This window comes from Triturus cristatus, chromosome 7 (genome assembly GCF_964204655.1).
Source record: "Triturus cristatus chromosome 7, aTriCri1.1, whole genome shotgun sequence".
NCBI classification, from domain to species: Eukaryota; Metazoa; Chordata; class Amphibia; order Caudata; family Salamandridae; genus Triturus; species Triturus cristatus.
This window is the reverse complement of record NC_140590.1, coordinates 445,014,757-445,039,758: the sequence shown is the minus strand read 5'-3', so window position 1 is coordinate 445,039,758 and position 25,002 is coordinate 445,014,757. Positions and strand designations below refer to the sequence as shown.

The 25,002-nt window shown below is 45.8% G+C and overlaps 1 protein-coding gene across 1 annotated transcript in view; it reads right to left on the bottom strand.

Moving 5' to 3' along the window:
- The window catches only part of DNAH9 (dynein axonemal heavy chain 9), a 1,479,259-nt gene that overhangs the window by 1,143,439 nt on the left and 310,818 nt on the right, over window positions 1-25,002 (bottom strand). Inside the window, exons 14-15 of the mRNA XM_085616775.1 lie at window positions 4,656-4,897; window positions 22-157 (exon numbers count right to left, since the gene is read on the bottom strand). Coding sequence (XP_085472901.1) covers window positions 22-157; window positions 4,656-4,897 — 378 coding nt within the window. The remainder of the gene's footprint in view (window positions 1-21; window positions 158-4,655; window positions 4,898-25,002) is intronic.

The following is a 25,002-nucleotide window of genomic DNA, read 5'->3' as shown; positions in this document are numbered from 1 at the left end:
ATAACATATCGCATACTGCACCTGTGTTTTCCAAAAGGTACTTGAGTGAGCACTCAATGGCATTAAAGAAGCCATCCAGGACCATCTCATCCACATAATCCACATAGGCTTTCCACACATCCGATGCTGCATCAGCACTGAAAAGGGCCAGGTTTTCCTGCAAAAGAGTAATCCTTGAATATCAAAGTAATGTGCACAGGTCCCTTTAATGCACTCATGCGAAGCCTAGAATGTGTTTGACCAAAAGATGTCAGCAGCAGCAGCTGATCACAGCAGGCAAAGTGCAGACTGCTTATGTGCATCCTTTGACTGTCACATAGGAATAGCAGGACATGCTATTTTACAGCAGTGGAGCAGACCACGGTATAAGTATGCTCGAATGGATCAATAGCAAGAATTGAATCTAAGCATTTCACAATTTACTATACCATAGAGAGTAAAGCGGCAATGTCCAGAAAACTGACTTTAGAAAATTTATATTTTTCTATTTAATATGTACTTTACCTATTTTTATGGGTAAAATAAATTGATTGTGCTATAAAAGGAAATCTGCGCCACTAATACAATGTTTTATTTCTAAAGCATCTCCAGAAGATTCTGGACCAGATGAACTAAGCATTGTAACAGCTGCAAATGCTCCAAATTCGGCTTCTAGAATGGGATTTTGAATGGATACCAATTCAATATATCCAAGAGTATGTTGTATGCGTCTCTCCCAATTACAGAATCAGTAACATGTGTAGGAAAATGCCTAATTTTCTATGATCACACCTATTTTTTTTGGGACTGATGCAGCTGGTTTTTATGGTCTGGCTTGACAGCACAGCTATTGCTAGACATTTACGTGAGCATCTCTTGAGAGGGGCATTGGCTCCATCCATGTGTTGGGAGCCAGGACTACGTTTTGATTGGACAGAAGTTGTGTGCTTCCACAAAAAAGTGCTTGCCCTCCACACAGTTGTGATAATTGTGTTTATTTATGCAGCTGCTCGAGCTCAGGGACAAAGGCATGGCACTGTGATGCTATTAAAGTGCCTTAGATTACTATATAATGTATGCCTTTTTCTCTGGCAGCAGCACAGAAGGGAGGAGGACAGTCATCAACCTACATGGATGTTTAGGTCTGGTCTGGCAGTGCAATTGTTGCCTGACCTTTTAATTTTCACCAATATTATTCTACAGCTCTTTGCTTCCACACATATACATATCTATTCCTATGCTATTTCTTTGTAAATCTTCACATTCCCATACAACATTCCTTTAAAGTCAGACCTATCGGCATTGCTAATGCTTGTTTGACTCTGCACTGGGACTCTGCTAACCATGGAACAGTGCATGTGCTCTGACCCTGAAAACATGTTGAAATTGGTTATACTCTTAATTGGCATATTTAACTTATCTATACATCCCTAATGTACAGTTCAAAGTGTACCCAGGGCCTCTTAGTACATTTTACAAGTGGGCTGCAGCAAACAGTGTGTCACCACTAGACTGACAGTACAAAACAAGACTACAGGCCTGCAAAAGTAACCTGGCTGTGCATGATTAAAATGAAAGCCTGCCCTGTCAAAATAATCCCTCTTGATAGGCCTAAACCCTCCTTTTAAATATTAATAAGTCATCTCTATGTAAGCCGTAAGTAAATTTTAGATATTGTGTTCTAGTAGGAAATAGAAAGCAGTGTGTAAACTTGTCAAGTTTAGACACTATTTCTTGCATGGAAATGTGGCACAATACTGGGAAGAAACAAAATCACAATCATGTAGACGTTAAGGCGTTACGTTACTCCATGGTAGCATGTAGCAAAGCAGTATGTTCACTCGGAGCACGCGGGACAGATGTTTGAACCTCAAATTGTGATATCAGGCCAGTCAGGTTTGCTGCATTATTTTAGCACAGTAAGGTGCTGCCATCTTGGAAGAAAGATGTTGTGGCATCATTGATCTGCACTCCGGTTATGGAGAAGCAAGGTGAAGACAGACAGCTAATCCGCCACACAGAGTCAACTGACTTCCAATGGAAAATTGGTGTGAGGCGCTCCCGGACTGGCAATTGCTTGTGCATGCCCCATGGAATCTGCCTGTTTGCCCTTGTTGTGAGCACATAAGATGGCAGAAAGACACTAAAATAACTTGTTGTTTACATGTGTGTTTAAACTGATGCAAGATCACTGCTGGAGCACCACATCTGCAGGTGCCTAGACTGTCCATGCTGCCACTGGGCGAATACTTGATTTGCATAGAGCTGACTTGTTAAAAGGAACCGCTCTGCAGAGCTAGTTCTTGACCTTTCCGGTCTAATTCAACGTGTAGATTGTGACATAATGCAGAGCCCCGCAGACTGTGGTGATGTGCTCTGCCGACTGTGGTGATGGGCTCTGGTGACCCCCACATCGTACAGTTATTAATGAGTCTTAGGCATCATGGGGACCCCCGGGAATAACGGGAGAGGGCCTACCTTACAGCCCTTCATGTTAAAAGATGTTGCTCGTTATGGGCGTGAGACCCACAAGCGGATTTTCAGTGCCGGGCTTCAGAAGAGAGTGGAATGCGCTAGCCAGGGACCAGTCCTCTTTTGAAGGGAGGGTGTTTCCTGGGGCATTATGTTGAGGTGTCAAAATCTCTTTGATGTGGCTTGTTTCCAGTTTTCTTCAGAAGGATGATAGGTTTGGATGGTTTCTAAAGCCTAGGTTTAACAAATTCTGAAGATGCGTGCCCAGGACCTAAACTCGCCTTCCCTTCCTTGTCTACAAAAGAAATCTGGGGGCTTATCATCAAGGAGGCGATATAAAATTATCGCCGCTTTTGCATCCGTTTTCAGACAAAAAGCGGCGATAATTTTATCGCCTTATCAGCAAGGTCACGCTATCGCGTGAATCCGTGCATTAGCTCCCTTTCCCGTAACGCCCACCTTTGCATCTCTAATGAGATGCAAAGTGGGCGTTCCGTCCCAAAATAACTGGAGAAATGTCGCTAACCGACATTTTTCCAATTATCAATGGGCACGCTAACAGGCATAGCAATAAGAAAAGTAGCGCTAACCTTGGTTATCGCTACTTTCCTTACGCCTGCTTTTAGTTTGACTTAGCCATTATATCCAATGTAAGGTTGATATCATGGCTAAGTCTGTCCTGTCCTATCAACAAGCTATCGCCAAACTTTGTGAGATTATCGCTGGATTTCCAGCGATAATCTCACATTTGGCAGTTAGCGCTTGGAATTCTATCGCTTTTGAGATAAGCGTTGCTGATAGCATGCTATCTCAGCGATAAAATTCCACGTTACCCGGCGATAATTATCCTAGCGCTAAGTGCGCTTAGCGATAATTATCGCCGGTCCTTGATGATATGACCCTGGTTGGTACAACAGAAATGTGTGTATTTATGCAACTGTTAGTCCATAGACAAGTTATGGTTATCCTTCTGAGGTCGATAAATGATGGACCATTGAGTTGGAAAAAGCAGAACACCTATTCCTTGCAGTATCGTAAACTGCAAAACTGTGCTATGAAGCACCTTATAAAAGCAAGCAATTGTTATCATTTCTCTCATGTCACCTAAGAAAATATCTTTTTTTAGGATATATGGTATTGCACAACACAGTTGTGAAAATTTTGCATTCAGATACATCTTTTTTTTACTCTACAGAAGGTATGTCTGTGCTTACAGGGCAGACTTTGTCTACAATTTCCAGACATAAACATGAATCATATGTGACCACAGTTACCTAAATATGCCATATATTCTGAACTGTTAGCGTTTGAGATAAGCTAAATAAGTTGGAAAAGCAGATGAGGAAAAATAGAAGCATAGCACAGACTAGCACAGGCTACTCTTGTATTTACTGAAAACATTTGCAGAGTGACTTAGGTTAGGGTTCCGTGTGTCCAACAGGCGACTCATACATCTAAGCAACACATGTTTAAATAACCGAATTATCTTATTTTCTATGCGAGGACACCTTTTTAAGGCAAAGTGTAGGTCAAAATTAATGAAAATAAACAGCCTGGCACATGCAAGGTCTCTGGTTATATTCTACTCATGACAAAAGCTCAGAGCATCCACTGATACAAAACCCTGAGGGCCTCATTCACTAGATTTTGACGCACGGCAGCACAGCAAGCCTTCTTGCCGCGCTGCCGTGCGTCAAAATAAAAGGGCAGGAATGCGCCGTATCTACATGAAACGGCGCATTCCTCTCCTTTTCCCCAGCGCCGGCGCACAAACAGCAGCCGTGTGCCAATGCAGACAACCTTGCGTCATGTTGCACGTGTGCCTGCGTTGTAGGGATGATTGTATTTGTGCGGGAAGGGACACCTTCCTACACAAAAACAATCATTGATGACATGTTCCTCTTTCTATGCGTGCTGCAGAATGCAGCCGCATAGAACGAGGAAAAATAAATGTATATCTCCTCTTTGCGCTACTCCTCGTTTTTCACGCAGAGTAATGCGTAAAAGGGGCCCATATTTCCAAGGCCATGATAAGTCACTCAGGGTGACTTTACGCGGCCTTGTAAATATGGGCATGCCCATTACGCCGCCGATGCGTCAAAAGCAAATGAAGCACCGGCGGACCAACGGCCTTGTGAATGAGGCCCTGAAGGTCACTCCTCTCCAGCAACTGTTAAGCCATGTCAAACCACAGGTTGAAATACCTTGACCAGTGTGTGAATTCGGGTCCCAGATTCTCGAATAAGGCTGTATCGCTTCTCAAGCCGATCGCTTCGGTCATCTAGGTTGAGCAAAGTTTCTTTTTTGCCATCCTTCCTCTCAAAAATAGGTGAGACCCAGGTCTTCATTATGGCTTGAATTTCGTCCACATTATCCTTGGCTTTCTGCACCCTCCTTTCGAGGTCATGTACGCTGTCTCTGGTGCTCTGAATATAATCCCAAACACCTGCAAATGAAAAAAGATTCCAGAAATAAATCCATTCTGTTCCAAATATACCCATCCATTATAATTATGAAGTAGTGCCATGCTTTTGTTTGCATCATACATCTGCGGCCCGTGCTGGGATGCCGCAGGCTGGTAGAGCTGGCTCACCAGGATTCCACAGCTAGGCTACACTGTGAAGCCCACCCTGGGGCTCCCCTGGCCTACAAGGCCTGTCTAGGAAAGCCCGATGGTTTGAAGCTCAAGGGCCATTCTGCACCAACTTTGCAGTCCAGCAGGAAACAAAGCATCATGGCATGTCCCACCATACTATCCTTTATGTTAAACAAGTATACAAAAGCAAGAGGAAACAGTCACTATGGCCCATACCTGAAATGACTTGGGTGGATGCTACAGAGAAAATTGATGGTGGCCCTCGTATCAAAGGGTTTTACCTTTTCTATGTCTATATGGAAATACTTGGGCAAGTAAGGACGTACAATGTGGGAAAGGAGAGATAAAATGGGTCAATAATCAGGAGATCAAGGGCAAAAACGAAGGCAATGTAAATACATGTGCACCGAAACAGACAATATATTTTTTGTCCAATCAATTAATCTATAAAGTGACAGGAAAAATCTAATTTTGCAAATTAATTTGTGAGCAATTAGAGGTTATCTAAATGTTGGGCTTCAGGTTTAGTGGTTACTGACTGACAAGTAGGGGCTTAACACAGCCCCCACCACCACGCAGCTCCGCGGTATGGAGGGGGGGGGGCAACCTTCCAAGGGACCCCATTCAGCCGCAGGCCAATTAATATCTTTGAGACATGCGAGGTTCAAGGCCCCTCCTCATATTCTACAGGGAGGAGCATAATTTTGCGTTAATCCAAGCAGCAAAGCAAGAAGCATTGAAGTGCAGTGAGATTTTTTAATTTTCCGATTAGGCCTAAGTGCTCAAAGCCAAGTATCGGCCTGGGGCCACAAACACGCACACAGGGGAAGCGCACGACTGGCACTTTGCCAAAAAGAACTCTCCCGGAAGAGACTGTGAAATGTATGGGGGCTCGCGCCGCTGATGTACATGCAAGGAATCTCAGTACATCTGAGACGCCAAGGGATCAAAGAGCATCACACTAGCAATATTGTTCAATCCCTCTTAGTAACATACCCGGGACACAGATATTACCCTCTTAATAAAAGTACTTGAAGCAGGGAGCAGTCTAGCAAATATTCACATTAATAATTCATAAATAATAAACGATCCTCAGTCCAGTGCATCAGAACATCAACAGTAGCATGGCTTCGAAAGAAAAAAGTAATTACAAAGGTAAATAGCAGCATGCTCTCCATTGGCGACCCACTATGTAAAAGACCCTGGAACGATGTTAGACATTCTCCCTTGAACTCACGTTTGGTGTACATTTCTGGCCTTTTAGGAATTAGAAAAACATATTTTTTTCACGCATATTCAGGAGTACTCAAGAGTAATCATTTCTGCATGTAGAAAATTAATGAATGTATATTTTCTCACAGGAGCTAGTGTGATGGTACAGTATGTGAGCACTTGAAAAGTTTTTCTTTATATTATTTCTATAGGTGAAAAAACTTTTAACGCTATACCCCAAATATTTTGGTAGTGGTCACTGTACATTCGCATTTCAAAAGATGCCTAAACTCCTCCCCTTGAGTAGATTATCCAAGGCATATTCAGGAACTACCGAAAAATATGCTGGTACTTTTCTATTTTTTTCCTACTCACAAACGGTTCCACATATATATCTGGAAAGCTGTGCCAAGGAGAGGATTCCATGTGTACTTCTGGGAATGTCATGCACCTATTCCCAAGGTCTGTAAGGAGTTCTCCACAGTGGAGAGGTCAGCATAGAGGGAATGAGAGTCCATTGTGCAAAAGCACACTTTTTTCTACCCATCCCTGAAGAAACATTTTTCTCCATAGAGAAAGCCCTTACTTAAATCCCCATCAACTCTGGGCGGGATTATTGGAAGGGGTTTTATTAGTAGGTGTAGGTAGGTACCCACCACTAGTAATAAGGCCACAATCACAATATAAGGTCCAGTCAAGGTCTAAATAAAATATTCCCTTGTTCAAACCTTGGTAGCTGGCTGCGAGCAGGCAGGCTTAACTTAGGAGATAAGTCTACAAAGCATTTAAAAACATCAATACATTAAATAAGTAAGACACAACACACAACAAAATCCAACTCCAATTTATAAAAATAGAAAATATTTGTATGATTAAAAATACACCAGAACAATAAAAATCCAATGTAGGGAACCAGAGATATTACTTTTGAAAGAATAAACACTTTGTGGTGCCTAAAAGCCAAAAGCCACAACTTAGAACATCTTGTCGTGCTAGACTGGGACAAAGTCAAAGACCACGATAGAGCGCTGGTCAAATACAATGAGCGGTAGGGACCAGTCAAGTTTTTACCTTCTGACTTATGGCCTGATTTAGATATTGGTAGAAGGGTTACTCCATCACAACGGGGACAAATATCCCACCCTGTCTGCTGAAATCTAAACCCCATAATATCCTATGGGATTTTGATTTTAGATGGATGGGATATCCATCCCCTTTGTGGCGGAATAACCCGTCAGCCGATATCTAAATCAGGCTTTTAGTCACTGTTTGGAGCTTATTCTCTCCTCAGCAGGCCGAGTTTGGGTTCGACGACAGCGGCTTGCTTTAGCCGGATGCCTGGAAGTCTCTTAGATTACAATAAGCTCCAGAGATTCAGGGGGCGCAAAGTTGAATATCAGGCTGGGTTATTGTTCGACATCAACTCTCGACGATGGGTCGGTCAACTTATGCATCTTTTTGGTCAAAATGCTCCAAATGACCTCAAACTTCTGGAGATGCCTCCAGAAGCTCCTTTGTGGGTCCACAACACTTGCCAAGGTTCCAGAATCTCTGAATTGCTCCATGGAGAGTTGTGACTACAGTTCCCACAATGCACCAGACCAAATCCTTTAAAGTCCAGCTGAAGGTGGGCAGCAGGTTTCTTCTTGGTGGAGCTCTTTTAACCTGTTGCCTTCAGGGAGTCCACTTCTTAAACTTTAAATGCAAGGGAAAGTCCTTCTTTTGCTGTAGTTCCAAAGTGTGCAGCAGGTGCAGCCATTCAGAGTGCTTTCCACTTGGTGCAGGCCAGGGATTCCAGCAGGACAGTCCTTCTTCTTCTTGTTCTTTAGGCAGGGATCTAGTTGCTGGGATGCTCTTCCATATCTATCCAGGCTTCTGGGCTGGCAAGCAGGGGGCACTCCTGACCAATGGAGTGTGGGGGTGCCACCCTCAATGATGACCAATTCCCCTGAAGTTTGCCAAATTCTTGTCCCAGAAAGTACTGTTCTTTAAAAACCAAAATGGAAAAAACTCTCCAAGAGCTTAGCGCTGCCTAACCCCACATACAGCTGTGGCACTAACCTTCCCTAACACTTCACTTCCAGACCCTCTGCTAATTCAATTAGCAGGGGCTCCCATCTGGCTGGGGTTGCAGGAAGTGGGGGTGGGCCTGGGTCCTGTTCTAAGTGTCTTTCTTCTTTGAAGACTAATTTGGCTACCCAACCCCCTTCCAGCATTTTTCTCTGCAACTTGTAGATCTCCTCCCACCAGATGTCTCTTTGTTTCCTTTTAGACCACATCACACCTCATTAAAGCAGCTTGACTCAGCCTGTCAAAGGCTGGCCAATCAGGAGAGGCGATGCTAGAGTTGCATTTAGACACATCAGAAAAGCAAGGTCTATGACTTCTTTTCTGTAAAAGTTACGATAAATCTAACCTTGGTAAGTTGTTGGATTTATTGTATTATTTAGACACTTTGAAGTATCATTTTAGCTCATTCCTGTAAATAGTTAGACTTCACTAAAGTTAAAAAAAGTATTTCCATGTTAGCCTAAGGAGCCAATGTACTACAATGGGGAAAACAAATGTGACAGTTTTTCCCTCGCCAGGGCATAAAAATGATCTTTTTTAAGACCCCTGCTTATATATACAAGGCACCCTACCCTTGGGGTACCTAGGGGAGACCTTAGGGGGAACGTTTATGTAACAAGCATTGCTAAGCGCATGAGGTTTCAACCATGTGATTAATAATAAGCTGTTTTTGTTTTAAGTTATAGTTTGCTGAGTAGTTATACAATTTAAGTTGCAGAAAGTCTGCTAAAGTGTTATGTCTTCTTTATGTACAAAAAGGTAATATATTGTGCATTACTAGTGGTATAGTGAGGGTAAGTAATAGCAACATTTTGAAAAATGAAATAACAAATTTTGGGCCCAGTGCCACTGCACCTGCTCCACCATTCAAATCATTTGCCTAGTGCCTGCAAGGTAAATGTACTTTGTGACTGCTTATTTAGTGGTTAAATATAGCAATAGTTGGTGTTTAAAGGAGTTATGACAACTTTTGACCATGGTGCCACTCCACCAGCAGCACCATTGAAATCATGGCCCTAATGCCTGCTGGATAACTACAATTGTGACTGCTTGTTTAGTAGTAACATTTTGCAATATTCTGTGTTTAGTGGTGTCCCTAGAGCTTTTGGCCCCAGTGCCACTGCACCTGTGGCACCATTCAACTCAAGCCCCTTTTAACTGAAAGATAACTGCAATTGTGTATGGCTGCATAGCAGCAAAATATAGCAATATTAGGTGTTTATTGGAGTGCCTAGAGCTTTTGGCCCAGTGCCACTGCAGCTGCAGCACCATTCAATAAAGTCCATTTTACCTGCAAGGTAACAGCAATTTTGACTGCCTGTTTAGTAGTCAAATATAGCAATATTATGCGTTTGGAGGAGTTCTGGCAACTTTTGGGCCTGGTGCTACTGCACCTGATGCACCATTCATATCATGACCCTCTTGTCTGCAAGGTAACTGCACTTGTGGTTGCCTGTTTCTGAATAAAATATAGCAATATTAAGTGGTTATTGGGGAAGTTGACAAAACAAAATCCATACATAAGCGAATGAACACAGTAATTTGGCATTGGGAACTGATAAAAGAGATTTACACTGTGCAGGTGAAACCTAAAAATAAGGTTGTTTGAGACTTTGGATGCACCTTTAATTCCAAAGTTGAATTTGGATATAATTTAAATTTAAAAGCAGCCTGCAAAGCAGGGCTGACTTTTAAAATGACAGCAAGCCACACAGCAGTGCACACTTGAGTTCATTAAATCTGCTGGGCCTCTAAACCTACATGCCCAACCATATATTAGAGGCTTACAGGTAGGTTGTCATACAAATTGTAATTACACCTAATTACCATATACCTTTTAAACAGAGCACTGGCCATGAGCCTGGTTATCAGAGCCCAGGGCACAATCAATCAGTAACCACCAGTATCATTCAAAACACTACGGTGATCAGGGCAAAAAGGATGACTTTCTCACAGGGATCCATTCACCATCCCATCTTGGAAGTTTAACTGCTCCACCCATTTCCAAGGAGGGGAAAGGTCTGAGAGGAGTGTGGGAATGACAACACATATATATATTTGTGGGCTTCCAGACTCCAAGGTAAAACTCCCCTTCGAAACACTTTTCCTGCCTTTTGAGTGGAATTTACAAGTGCAAATTCCTGCGCACTCAAGGAGGGGAAATTTGCACCTGTAAATGCATTCACATCCACCAGGAATCATTTTTTGCATTCCTGGCAGGCACAAACATTGTAAAGTTGGTTATGAATTTTTATTTAAAGCTGAATTTGCCTTTGAAAATCTTGCCCTGTGTCTTTTTCCTCCACCTAGAAGGTATGTTTCAAGTGAAGCCGTCTCTTTCATAAATTTGTGCATTTATACAAACTTTCAAGGAAATCCCTGACCGGAAATGCTCACTCCCCACCAACAGTGGCTAAAACACTCCCACATATTATTACACCTGATGCAATATTATGTGCAAGTAAGTCGGTTTCAGAAGTGCAAACTTGTGTATTGTGAATTGCAGAAGGATATTTAGATAAACATAAATTAAGTTGACTGTGTATGCAATATTGTGTTGTTTAGCCCCGTAGTGAGGTAAAAAAACTGTGAACTGTAGCATTTGCTTCCTTCTTATTCAATGGCTTTCCTTTCAATTTTTGTGTTTCTTTGTCTCCAGAGGCATAGCTTCTTCAGCATACTCTTGACTGGATGACTGTTTACTTTACAATCGGGGGACTATTCTCTTATTTCAGCTCACCAATGTCATATACAATGGTATGTCTGCAAAAGTCACTTTCACTACTATGTGCACAATAATCTGCAGGGCTCACGACGTACATTGCGGCATTGTCTTCATTAAAGAAACAATTGGTGCCTCAGAGGCGTCCTCTAAATGCTGTTCTGGGGAAGTGTGCATATTCACACAAGAGGTTATGCATTTTATGTTCTTTTTTATAAACTTAAGTTATGCATAATTTTGTAATATCACTTTGACCCATGGAGTTCACGGGTAACATCTTTCTTCCATGTATCTAATGATTAGTTGGATTCTGAACCCTGTCCTACGGTGGATATTACTTGCATTTCAAAGGAGCACAAGGCCCCTTACAGCTTACCAAGCAGCGTGTGCCAACCCGGCGCTATGTGGCGACCACAGGGACTTTAAGATTCCAGGGGGCATCCTTGTTCCAAGAACTCTCTTGCACATTTCTGCACTTGTAATTGTCCCATCTTCCTATAGGCACCTGCTCATGTTTGTGACTATTGGTGATAACATTTGGAAACAGTCCTTTTTTTCTTGAGTCACAAATGTGTGATCCCTGTCTCTCACACATGGACGCCCAAACCCTTCTCCCCACCTAATGCACCTGAGAGTGTTCCCAAGATAGAAGAGTTTGCTCTTAAGGGGAGCGTTGACCTCTTCTCCAAACAAGCTTCACCCATTTCGGGTATAGCATTTAATAGGAGGAATTAATAAAACGAACTGCTCTGAGGCTCCCCGATACATAATTCAGGCTGTTTGATTGTTTCACCAGGTGAGGCAGTCCCTTTAAAATGAATTCAATGCAATTTGTAAAAAAAGAAGAACACACTAAAACAAAAAGAAGAGTACCACGCGCTCACCTCACTCGTTTCTTGCTTTTCTAAACAGAAATTTGTTGAAGAGAACCATTAAAATCACAAGATAACCTAATAGCGAATATAAAACGTAAGGGTGTTATAGGGGAGAAGGGGTATGCTGATGGGGATTTTAGAAATGTTACATTGCACAAAATGGACGTCCTTCCACAGAGTTACACCAGAAGTAGATTCTGTATGTATATTACTGGACCATGATGAAATAGTTAGCCTGATATGGGTTTGCCTACGGGTGGCTTTTAGCTGTCTGCTGTCGAATACCTACCTATTGTGGAAAATACCAAAACACACAGTTGGCTTTAGGTCAGCTTACTGCTTACCAATGACAATATCATTTGCTTGCTTCTTAGTCATCAGCTCTCCTTCTTCTTTGGTCAGTCCTCCCACAGCAACACAGTTTATTTGCCATCCTTTTGAGTGGGTGTCTTGTATCTTTCCATTGCTTGCATTCTAGGAACCACTTCTTTCTTTTTCTTTCCGCACTCCAGGGGAGTGCATTTGCTTTTTGCTTATTTTCTGTGCTGCTCTCCACCCATGTTTTTAATTTTCAAAGCCCCTCCTGATTCACTCGCTGCTTCCGCCTTGAGTGATCGCTCCCCTCGCTGCTCCTCACAGCGTGGTATTGTATTGCTGCATTGTAACCAAGTTGTGATAACTGCATAGCTCCATTTTTAGTAAGCTTCGTAATTTCATAGCGCTATTATCCCACAGCGCTTACATTGCTTTGATTGCATTGTTGTGTGTGATTTCCCCCGGCGCCCTGCTCTGACCTCCCCTCCATTTTGATCCTGCTGTTGTTGTGTTCCCCTGAGCCCGCCACGCCTCCCAGCTGAGCCGCCCTCCCACAAGCACCCAAAAGCATTCCCCAAACCTCGCAGCGCTGTGATTCACTCGCTGCTTCCGCCTTGAGTGATCGCTCCCCTCGCTGCTCCTCACAGCGTGGTATCGTATTGCTGCATTGTAACCAAGTTGTGATAACTGCATAGCTCCATTTTTAGTAAGCTTCGTAATTTCATAGCGCTATTATCCCACAGCGCTTACATTGCTTTGATTGCATTGTTGTGTGTGATTTCCCCCGGCGCCCTGCTCTGACCTCCCCTCCATTTTGATCCTGCTGTTGTTGTGTTCCCCTGAGCCCGCCACGCCTCCCAGCTGAGCCGCCCTCGCCCCTCCCCCTCCGCTATCCATATATGACAGTAGTTCCCGCGCGCAGCGTCCACGCGCAGCGTCCGCGCCCAACCCGCGCCGAAGGTGCGCCAAAGGTAAGCCCGTCTACGCCCGTCCGCGCCTGGACCGCGCCCAGCGCCAGACCCCCTGCCCCTCGAGCTGCCCAGCCCTCCCGCATTACCTACGATGCCGCCTCCCTCCTAGCCCTCGACCCCGGTCGCGCCCCCAACTGCGTCCTTGCCGCTCCTGGACACACCCATGGCCCTTTCTCCTGCTACTCCTGCAAATTCAGCGGCACCGACAACATCTCTGCTACGTCCACACCACAGATTCCCGACCCCAACCACCTACAATGCATCCTTCTCAACACCCGATCGGTCCATAGGCATGCCATTGACCTATGGAATCTACTAGACACCATTTCCCCGGACATCGCCTTCCTTACGGAAACATGGATGAATGCTTCCTCCGCACCAGACATCACCATTGCCATCCCTGAAGACTATAAGATCACCCGCAAAGACCGTACCAGCCACACAGGAGGAGGAATCGCCATCGTCCACAAGAAATCTATCCGCATCTCAACCAGCTCTGACGTCAATCTCGCCAACTCCGAACATCTTCACTTCCAGATCCACATCGACCCCAAAACAACACTCAGAGGCACTCTCCTCTACAGACCACCAGGACCCCGCGCAAAATTCAGTGAAGACATCACGGACTTCATCACCCCACACGCGCTCCCCTCCAAAGATTACATCCTTCTGGGAGACCTCAACTTTCACCTTGAAAAGACCAACGACCACAACACCTCCACCCTCGTGGACAACCTCGCCAACCTCGGACTTAAACAACTAGTCACTTCCCCCACCCACATCGCAGGTCACACACTCGACCCCATCTTCACATCCAGCAATCATATCTCCTTCTGCCACACTACGGATCTCCTCTGGACCGACCACAGCTGCGTTCACTTCATCTACAACAAGCCGAAACCCATCATCCACTCCCACCTACCCTGCAAAGAAACTGGAACAAAATCACCACGGACCAAATCTCCGCATCGCTCCTTCGAAACTCCCCAGCCCTCTCTTCTAACGCCAACGAAGCCGCCGCCAACCTCACCCTATGGTTATCCAACACCGCCGACACCTTAGCTCCACTGAAAAAACGTCAAAGCAAACCTGGCAGCAAGAAAGCCTCATGGTTCAACGATGATCTCAAGAAGTCCAAGAAACTCTGCCGCTCCCTTGAAAAGGCCTGGAAAAAAGACCCAACCACCAGCACCAAGGACGCCTTCAAAAGCGCCACCCGCACCCACCCCCAACTGATCCGAAAAGCCAAGAAAACAGCTTTCAAGGATCGACTTGACAACAACGCCCACAACAGCAAGGAACTTTTCAACATCGTCAAGGAATTTTCCAATCCCTCGGCCAACTCCAACGACATCACCCCCTCTCAAACCCTCTGCGACTCCCTAGCCTCTTTTTTCCACAACAAGATTGCAGACATCCACAACAGCTTTGACAACCAACCCGGAAACCAACCCACCCTACCATCTGCTGACCACCTTCCCCCCGTGAACACCCTTAACGCCTGGAACCCAATCTCCACTGAGGACACCATCCGCCTGATGAATTCCATCCACTCAGGATCCCCCACAGACCCATGCCCTCACCACTTCTTCAACAAAGCAGACTCCGTCATAGCACCGCACCTCCGAGACGTCATCAACTGCTCCTTCAACTCCGCTACCTTCCCAGAAGACTGGAAACACGCCGAACTCACTGCCCTTCTGAAAAAACCAACAGCGGACCCCACCGAACTCAAAAATTACCGCCCCATCTCGCTTCTTCCATTCCCGGCCAAAGTCATCGAGAAAGCCGTCAACAACCAGCTCGCCGCTTTCCTCGAAGCCAACAAATCCCTCGACTCCTCACAGTCCGGCTTCCGAGCCAAACACAGCACTGAGACCGCCCTCATCGCAGCAACAGACGACATTCGAACTCTACTGGACAACGGAGACACAGTCGCCCTCATCCTCCTCGACCTCTCTGCAGCATTCGATACAGTCTGCCACAGCACCCTTCTACAACGCCTCAATAACATCGGAATCCAAGGAAAAGCACTTGAATGGATCACCTCGTTCCTCACCGGAAGAACCCAGAGAGTCCGCCTTCCTCCATTCAAGTCCGAGGCCTCTGAAGTCATCTGCGGCGTCCCTCAAGGATCCTCACTCAGTCCCACCCTCTTCAACGTATACATGAGCCCCCTCGCGGCCATCGCACGCCGACACAACCTCAACATCATCTCCTACGCGGACGACACTCAACTAATCCTTTCTCTCACCAATGACCCTAGCACCGCCAAAACTAACCTACACGAAGGAATGAAAGAAGTTGCCGAATGGATGAAACAAAGCCGTCTGAAACTGAACTCAGACAAAACTGAAGTCCTCATCCTAGGTACATCCCCCTCTGCATGGGACGATTCCTGGTGGCCTGAAGCCCTCGGAAAAGCACCCATCCAGACAGACCACGCACGGAACCTAGGCGTCATCCTGGATTCTTCACTCTCAATGAACAGACAAGTCAGCGCCGTATCCTCTTCCTGCTTCAACATTCTTCGCATGCTCAGAAAAACATTTCGCTGGATCCCCCTCGAAACAAGGAAAACAGTTACCCACGCTCTTGTCACGAGCCGACTGGACTACGGAAACACCCTCTACGCGGGTACTACCGCAAAGCTCCAGAAGAAACTCCAACGAATCCAAAACGCATCAGCCAGGCTCATATTAGACATCCCTCGCAACGAACACATCTCTGATCACCTTAAAGACCTCCACTGGCTACCCGTCAATAAGAGGATCACCTTCCGACTGCTTACCCACGCACACAAATCACTCTACGACATCGGACCAGATTGCCTCAACTCTCGACTGTCCTTCTACACCCCCTCCCGCCAACTACGATCTTCCAGCCAAGCCCTCGCCACTATACCTCGCATCAACAAGACCACCATGGGAGGCAGATCCTTTGCATACCTGGCTGCTAAAACATGGAACTCACTCCCCGCCTACCTTCGCCTCACCCAGAACCACCTAGCGTTCAGAAAGCAGCTTAAAACGTGGATATTTGACAAATAACCCTCCTCCCTTTCCTAAGCGCCTTGAAACCCTCTGGGTACGTAGTGCGCTATACAAATTCTATGACTTGACTTGACTTGACTCCTTTGCTCCCCTCACCACCATCTTTGGTCTCCATTCCCGAATCTTATAATGACATTTTTCACCAGCAACCCCCCCCCTTTCTCCATTGGACTAACTCAACTCATGGCAGGCAGCCAAAATCAATATGCAACAAGCACCAGAGAGCTCATGCAGGTAGGTCAGATTTGCTTACTTCAACGACTACATGAACTTGGGTAGGTCATCGTCACCAGCTGGTGATGCAATTACATTTATTAAATGGAAGCTGTATACGTGAGTTTCTTTCTGAAGGTCTCAATCTAATCCTAAGGCCCTCTGATGTCCTCTGATGTAAGGAGACACCAGAACAATGCCTGCAACCTTCATAGTTCAAGACACACTCATCCTTCCAGGTAACCCAATACAACTGCTTTTTTATTCAAGCACATTTTCCATGTGCACATAAAGCCCATAAGGAGACAGCACATGCTTGACACCCTACTAGGAGCAAGGACTTCACCACATACGTTACGCAGCCAACTCGTAACTGATAACTTTCTGGTAATTGTATACACACTTTACAACCCATTATTAGCTTATGCTCATCTGAAAATACATAACTGATCTTAAAAAATAAAAGATAAAAAGGACAATCTGGAACACAAAACACAGAAAAATAATGCAAAATTCTATAATGTCCAGCCTAGTTTGTACCTCATTTCTCATCCCAGCTAATATAGAATATAACAGCAAGGTCATGCCATAGCAAGTGAAAAGGATTATGCCGCACCTATGTTATATTTTCATTTATGTTATCATTAATATCAGGAAATAATTCGCCTTTTTTGACTAATAAAACTACCAACCAGTGAGAAATATTAAGACTCGTGTCTGTGTGTAGTGAAGCGCAGGTTTGTCAGGGTAAGTACAGATAAATGCATTCATCCACAAAGACTAAACTATCAGCAGAATCCTCAAGAGGTAAGAAAGTTAACTGACCTTAAAATATGCTTTTCCAATTGATTAAGAGCCTTTTTTTGTGAATGAAATGAAACCAAGATGCTAAAAGTACACTATATTGCAAGAAGCAAATTAAGAGCCAGAACGTTCTTTGCATCATGAACCCTGAGCCAATCAACATATTTGTAAGGACCTTCATGCAACCAAGACTTTAAAATTGTTAATCAATTGAAGCCGACTCAACTGGAGAGACAGAGAGGCGCGACCATATCTTTGCGTCTTAAGGTGAGTAAGACCCTTAACTACTAAAACCAAGTTGTCTGTGTTCAGCTGCAGGCAGTTGTTCTTCATTCTGTCGGCGAAGTTTGTCATGCATCTGTGGAAGTTGGTTTTGGTGGTGGTGAGGTTGTTGGTTAATGAGAGGATGAGCTGTGTGTTGTCTGTGTAAAAAATAATGTTGAGACCGTGGGATATGAAGATGTTGGCCAGGGGGTCATATATGCGTAGAAGAACGTGGGGCTGAGGGATAAGCCCTGGGGGACACCGCGGGTGATCTCCGTGGGTTCAGAGGTGAAAGATGTAAGGTAGATCATCTGTGTTCTTGTGGTGAGAAAGGAGGTGATCAATCTGAGTGGGTCCCCATGGATGCCGGTGTTGTGGAGTCTTTCGATCTGCATATAGGGGATACAGTGTCGAAGGCTGCCGAGAGGTAGAGGAGGATCAAAGCTCCTGTTTCTCCTCGGTGGAGGAGGGTTCGTATGTCATTGGTGGCTGTGATCAGGGCGGTTTCGGTGCAGTGATTGCTGCGAAAGCCAGATTGGGAGGCGTTGAGTAGCAGGGTTTGCTCCAGGTGTGTCATGAGTTCATTGTTGATGATATTTTCAAATACCATCACTGAAAATGGGAGCAGAAAGATTGTCCGGAGGTTTTTGAGTTCAATGGGGTCGGCAGAGGGTTCTTTGAGTAGTGAATTGACTTTGGCATGTTTCAAGACATTTTATACTTATATGTCACCCTAGGGTAGGCCCTGGGCAGGCCAGGGGGCAGGATGCAGTGTATTTAAAAACTCTAAAATTGATTTGTCACTACTGCAGGGCCTACCTCTCCCATAGACTAACATGAGAAATGTCAGTCTTTCTGCCCCCCCAGGGGGCAGATGGTGTCAGTAGCCCCCAATCTGCCCCCCCAGGGGGCAGAAAACCCACTAGAAACCAGGGATTATTTTTCTTTTTATTGACTTTGTGGTGGAGACTGCCCAAAAAGGGCATGACAATGCCCCCACCCCTCCAGAGGATTGTCAGTCTTTCTGCCCTCCTGGGGGGCAGATGGGGCAGTAGCATCCAATCTGTCCCCCCGGGGGAGGGGCTAAAAGCCCACTGGAAACCAGGGATTTTTTTTATTGATGTGGGTGCCCCCACTGCCCCGAGAGAAATGTCAGTCTTTCTGCCCCCCCAGGGAGCAGACAGGGGCAGTAGCCCCCAATCTACCCCCGGGGGCAGAAGGCCCACTAGAAACCAGGGATTTTTTTTATTGACGTTGGGATGGGGGCTGCCCAAAAATGGCATGGCAATGACCCCCCAGAGAAATGTCAGTCTTTCTGCCCCCCAGGGGGCAGATGGGGTCAGTAGCCCCCAATCTTCCCCCCGGGGGCAATTAGAAACCAGGGATTATTTGTGATTTCGGGGTGTGGGTTGCCCAAAATGGGCATGACCATGCCCCCACCCCAGTGAAATTCCAGTCTTTCTGCCCCCCAGGGGGCAGATGGGGCAGTAGCTCCCAATCTCCACTCGGGGGGGCAGAAAGCCCATTATAAATCAGGGATTTTTTTATTGATGTAGGGGTAGGGGCTGCCCAAGATGGGCAGGCCAATGCCCCCACACCCCCCAAAAAATGCAACAGACTTTCTGCTTCCCCCAGGGGCAGATGGGGGCAATAGCCCCAGATTTGCCCTGGGGGGGGCAGAAAGCCCACTAGGCACCAGGGATTTTTTTTTATAATGTAGGGGTGGGGGCTGGCCAGAATGGGCATTATAATGCTCCCACCCCAAAAACAATTACCACAGTTTTTCTGCCCCTCCCTGGAGGCATATTGGGGCAATAGCCCCTTATCTGCCCCCCGGGGGGGGGCAGAAATCCCTAAAGGCCTCAGACTTTTTTTTTTAATTCAGGGTTGAGGTCAGCCCAGAATGAGCATGCCAATGCCCACACCTCTCCCCAGAAAAGCCACAGTCTTTCTGTCCCAACCCAAGGGGCGGATGGGGGCAGTGGTCGCTGATCTGCTCTCAGTGTGGCAGAAAGCCCACTAGGCACAGACTTGTTTTTAGCAATGTGCCTACCTGTGGATTTTAGGCCCTAGCGCAGCCGGCACATAGGGAAACCTAGAAACCAGGAATTTTGTTGTTGTTGGGGCTGACCAAAAACGGCATGGCAATGCCCCCCCCCCCCCCAGAGAAATGTCATTCTTTCTGTCTGCCCGGAGGCAGATGGGGCAGTAGCCCCCAAACTGCTCCCCGGGGGGCAGAAAGCCCACTCAAATCCAGGGATTTATTTTATTGATGTTGGTGTGGAGGCTGCCCAAAACAATTACCACAGTCTTTCTGCCCTTCCCTGGAGGCATATTGGGGCAATAGCCCCTTATCTGCCTCCCTGTGGGGGGCAGAAAGCGCTCTAGGCCTCAGGTTTTTTTATTTTTTATTCAGGGTTGAGGTCAGCCCAGAATGAGCATGCCAATGCCCACACCTCCCCCCAAAAAAGCCACAGTCTTTCTGTCCCACCCCCAAGGGGCGGATGGGGGCAGTGGCCCCTGATCTTCCCCCAGGGTAGCAGAAAGCCCACTAGGCACAGGCTTGTTTTTAGCAATGTGTCTACCTGTGGATTTTGGGCCCTAGCGCAGCCGGCACATAGGAAAACTGAGAAACCAGGGGTTTTTTTTTATTGACATTGGGGCTGCCCAAAAAGGGCATGGCAATGCCCCCCCACCCTCCCGAGAAATGTCATTCTTTCTGTCCGACCGGGGGCAGATGGGGTCAGTAGCCCCCAATCTGCTCCCCGGGGGGGGCAGAAAGCCCACTAGAAACCAGGGATTTTTTTATTGATGTTGTGGTGGAGGCTGCCCAAAATGGGCATGACAATGCCCCCACCCGCAGTAAAATTCCAGTCTTTCTGCCCCCTGGGGAGCCAGATGGGGCAGTAGCCCCCAATCTGCTCCCGGGGGAGGCGGGGGCAGACAGCCCATTAGAAATCACGGATTCTTTTTATTGATGTAGGGGTGGGGGCTGCCCAAGATGGGCAGGCCAATGCCCCCACCCCCCTAAAAAAATGCAACAGTCTTTCTGCTTCCCCCAGGGGAAGATCGGGCATTGGCCCCTGATCTGCCCCCGGGGGGCAGAAAGCCTACTAGGCACCAGGGATTCTTTTTTTTTATAATGTAGGGGTGGGGGCTGGCCAGAATGGGCATGATAATGCCCCCCCCCAAAAAACAATTACCACAGTCTTTCTGCCCCTTCCCGGAGGCAATTTGAATAATAGGGAAACCGAGCAAAAGCTCATAAGTCAAAGCATCAAATAACTGCCAGTTAATTTATCGTTACACTACAGAGGATAGGTCTATTAACTTTACATATAAGCGTGTTGATGAAATTTGTCGCCCACTTGGAGGCTTAGTAAGCTGTATTCTGACCCTATAGGATTACAGAGGAATTTTCTTGAACTTTATTCCGAATTTGCTATTGTAGAATTTCGGTAAGTGCAAATCACTAGGCTTACTGTTCCCTCTCTTGTTGACACACGGGTACTTTTTCGTGGTTTTTCGGATTTTTGTTTTCTTCGTATTCTTCACTATCGAATCCTTCTGATCACCCATTTTGGGTTGAGAATGGCACTTTCTATTATCTTTTGTTTTTCCTTAACCCCTTCTGTGCCCATGACGAGCTGGACTCGTCATGGAGCACAGTCGCGCTGTGCCCATGACGAGTCCAGCTCGTCATGGGACCCACCCTTGGGGGAAGCGCTGGCGCTCCCCCCGTGATTCGTTGATTTTTTTTTTTTTTACTGGGGAGGCAGGGGAAGACCTTCCCCTGCCTCCCCCCGCCCCCCCGCCCGCGTCATCAATGACATCAGCGCGCGAGCCGCGCTGACGTCACCGGAGGCTTCCCCTTTGCTCTCCGAGGCGCAGGAAGCCATTTGCTTCCTGCGCGTCGGAGAGTAAAGGTCAGTTTTGGGGCTGGGGAGGGGGTATTATTGCATCGGTGGGTTAGGTAGGGTGGGGGCACAATGTTGGGGGGGGTAGACATGTTTTTATGTAGGCTCCGCTTTGTTCCTGCGATTGGATCGTCCAAGTGCAGGGGCTTTTAGGTGAAATGGATCCAAAAAATAAACGCTCGTTTTCGGTTTTGTCTCATTTTCTGTGTGATGGGTGCTGCTAGCGTGGGATGGGGGTGGGGGGCGAAATAAAGTCAGCCATAGGGGTTGCAAAGTGGCCAGATTGATTTTATTTGCATCCAAATACACCAGCATCAGAGTTTGCCAGTGCAGTGTGACTTTCGTTTTCTCGTGTAACTTTGAACAGCATTGTTGTACCAAAGGGGGGGCGAAAGAAAGTAAGACAGAGGGGTTGCAAAGTGGCCAGATTGATTTTATTTGCTTACAAGTACACCAGCATCAGAGTTTGCCAGTGATGTGCTTCTTTCGTTTTTTTGTCTTCCTTTGAACAGTATTGTTGTTCCCAGGGGGGGCGAAATAAAGTAAGCCATAGGGGTTGCAAAGTGGCCAGATTGATTTTATGTGCATCCAAGTACACCAGCATCACATAGTTTTCCAGTGAAGTGCTTCTTTCGTTTTCTGGTCTTCCTTTGAACAGCATTGTTGTTCCCCGGGGGCAAAATAAAGTTAGACAGAGGGATTGCAAAGTGGCCAGATTGATTTTATTTGCATCCAAGTACACCAGCATCAGAGTTTGCCAGTGCAGTGCGACTTTCGTTTTCTCGTCTAACTTTGAACAGTATTGTTGTTCCCAGGGGGGGGCGAAATAAAGTAAGACAGAGGGATTGCCAAGTGGCCAGATTGTTTTTATTTGCATCCAAGTACACCAGCATCAGAGTTTGCCAGTGTATTGCTACTTTCGTTTTCTCATCTTCCTTTGAGCAGCATTGTTGTTCCCAGGGGGGGCGAAATAAAGTCAGCCATAGGGGTTGCAAAGTGGCCAGATTGATTTTATTTGCATCCAAATACACCAGCATCAGAGTTTGCCAGTGCAGTGCGACTTTCGTTTTCTCGTGTAACTTTGAACAGCATTGTTGTACCAAGGGGGGGCGAAAGAAAGTAAGACAGAGGGGTTGCAAAGTAGCCTGATTGATTTTATTTGGTTCCAAGTACACCAGCATCAGAGTTTGCCAGTGATGTGCTTCTTTCGTTTTTTTGTCTTCCTTTGAACAGTATTGTTGTTCCCGGGGGGGCGAAATAAAGTAAGCCATAGGGGTTGCAAAGTGGCCAGATTGATTTTATGTGCATACAAGTACACCAGCATCACATAGTTTTCCAGTGAAGTGCTACTTTCGTTTTCTGGTCTTCCTTTGAACAGCATTGTTGTTCCCCGGGGGCAAAATAAAGTTAGACAGAGGGATTGCAAAGTGGCCAGATTGATTTTATTTGCATCCAAGTACACCAGCATCAGAGTTTGCCAGTGCAGTGCGACTTTCGTTTTCTCGTCTAACTTTGAACAGTATTGTTGTTCCCAGGGGGGGCGAAATAAAGTAAGACAGAGGGGTTGCCAAGTGGCCAGATTGTTTTTATTTGCATCCAAGTACACCAGCATCAGAGTTTGCCAGAGTATTGCTACTTTCGTTTTCTCGTCTTCCTTTGAGCAGCATTGTTGTTCCCAGGGGGGGGGCGAAATAAAGTCAGCCATAGGGGTTGCAAAGTGGCCAGGTTGATTTTATTTGCATCCAAATACACCAGCATCAGAGTTTGCCAGTGCAGTGCGACTTTCGTTTTCTTGTGTAACTTTGAACAGCATTGTTGTACCAAGGGGGGGCGAAAGAAAGTAAGACAGAGGGGTTGCAAAGTGGCCAGATTGATTTTATTTGCTTCCAAGTACACCAGCATCAGAGTTTGCCAGTGATGTGCTTCTTTCGTTTTTTTGTCTTCCTTTGAACAGTATTGTTGTTCCCAGGGGGGGCGAAATAAAGTAAGCCATAGGGGTTGCAAAGTGGCCAGATTGATTTTATGTGCATCCAAGTACACCAGCATCACATAGTTTTCCAGTGAAGTGCTACTTTTGTTTTCTGGTCTTCCTTTGAACAGCATTGTTGTTCCCAGGGGGGGCGAAATAAAGTAAGACAGAGGGGTTGCCAAGTGACCAGATTGTTTTTATTTGCATCCAAGTACACCAGCATCAGAGTTTGCCAGTGTATTGCTACTTTCGTTTTCTCATCTAACTTTGAACAGTATTGTTGTTCCCAGGGGGGGGCGAAATAAAGTAAGATAGAGGGGTTGCAAAGTGGCCAGATTGATTTCATTTGCATCCAAGTACACCAGCATCAGAGTTTGCCAGTGTATTGCTACTTTCGTTTTCTCGTCTTCCTTTGAACAGCATTGTTGTTTCTAGGGTGGGAGAGTGTACCATTTCTGGAGGTACTGCAATACCTGGTTGATGGGTGAATTGGAAAACACAATGTGCACCATGGTTCTGTTTTTATGGATGTGGTCTACCATACTGCTTATGTTTTGTAAGGATGTAAGCAATGGACAGTGAAACGGTTCCCTTCAGGGCCCTCTAGTCATGTCCATAACTTTTCCGGTGAAACCCCTCGCTGATTTCTGAATAGTTAGTGAGAGATCGTTTAGGTAACCATGTTGTTTCTGCTTACATTGCACATGCTTTGCATTCCCTAGGAGTTTTTTTTTTTTTTTAGGCAGTGTATTACTCTTATCAAGTGCATAATTTGAATTGAGCCACATCCAAGTGTTTATAGCGAGCACAATTAGGTTATAGCTGAAGGCAGTGCGAGTTTCTCTCAGTGGGCAAGTATGGCGTTCAGTGGGGATGTGGCACTATGGCCGGAGCTGTTGAATTTGGAAATGGGGAACCGGGTTCTGCATTCATGACCAGTCCACCACACCACTGTACTGAGGGAGCACATTCCCATGCTACACCGTAGAAGGCCCCACTAGACCTTAGAAGGCTTGATGTCTTAGCACAAGCAGGTGTACTGTAGTGGTGTCAACATACAAAAGAGTACAAAGTACAAGTAGAGGTATAAAAGTGCAATAAATGGCAGACACGCAAAACACAGGAACACACTGGGTAGACTTCCTTCACACAATAGAGAGGGTGTGAATTAAGTTTGGAAGTGTCTTTGCAGGAGGAGAACTTTGAGGTTAGTTTTGAAGGACTGGGAAGAGGGAGGGGGTGGTCTGGAGCTGAGGCTCAGTTCCAGATTCTCGCTGCGTTGCTTGTAAAGGATTGGGCCATCGATCTTTCCTTTTTGAAAGTGGGAGGGTCAAGCAATACATTTTGCGCAGTACGTGATGGTCTAGAGCATTATATGCATATGTTACAATAAAGTTTTTTTTCTTCTTTTTATTCTAGTCTAAAGCTTTTCGACGGTGGCTGTTCTGCAGTTTTGTGTAGTTGCATTGTGTTGGTAAGAAATTTTTTGTTGTTGTATTTACACCAAATGAGTAATAATATAATGTCTGAATGAATTGATGTCATAATGGCGGCATATTTAGTTAGTGGT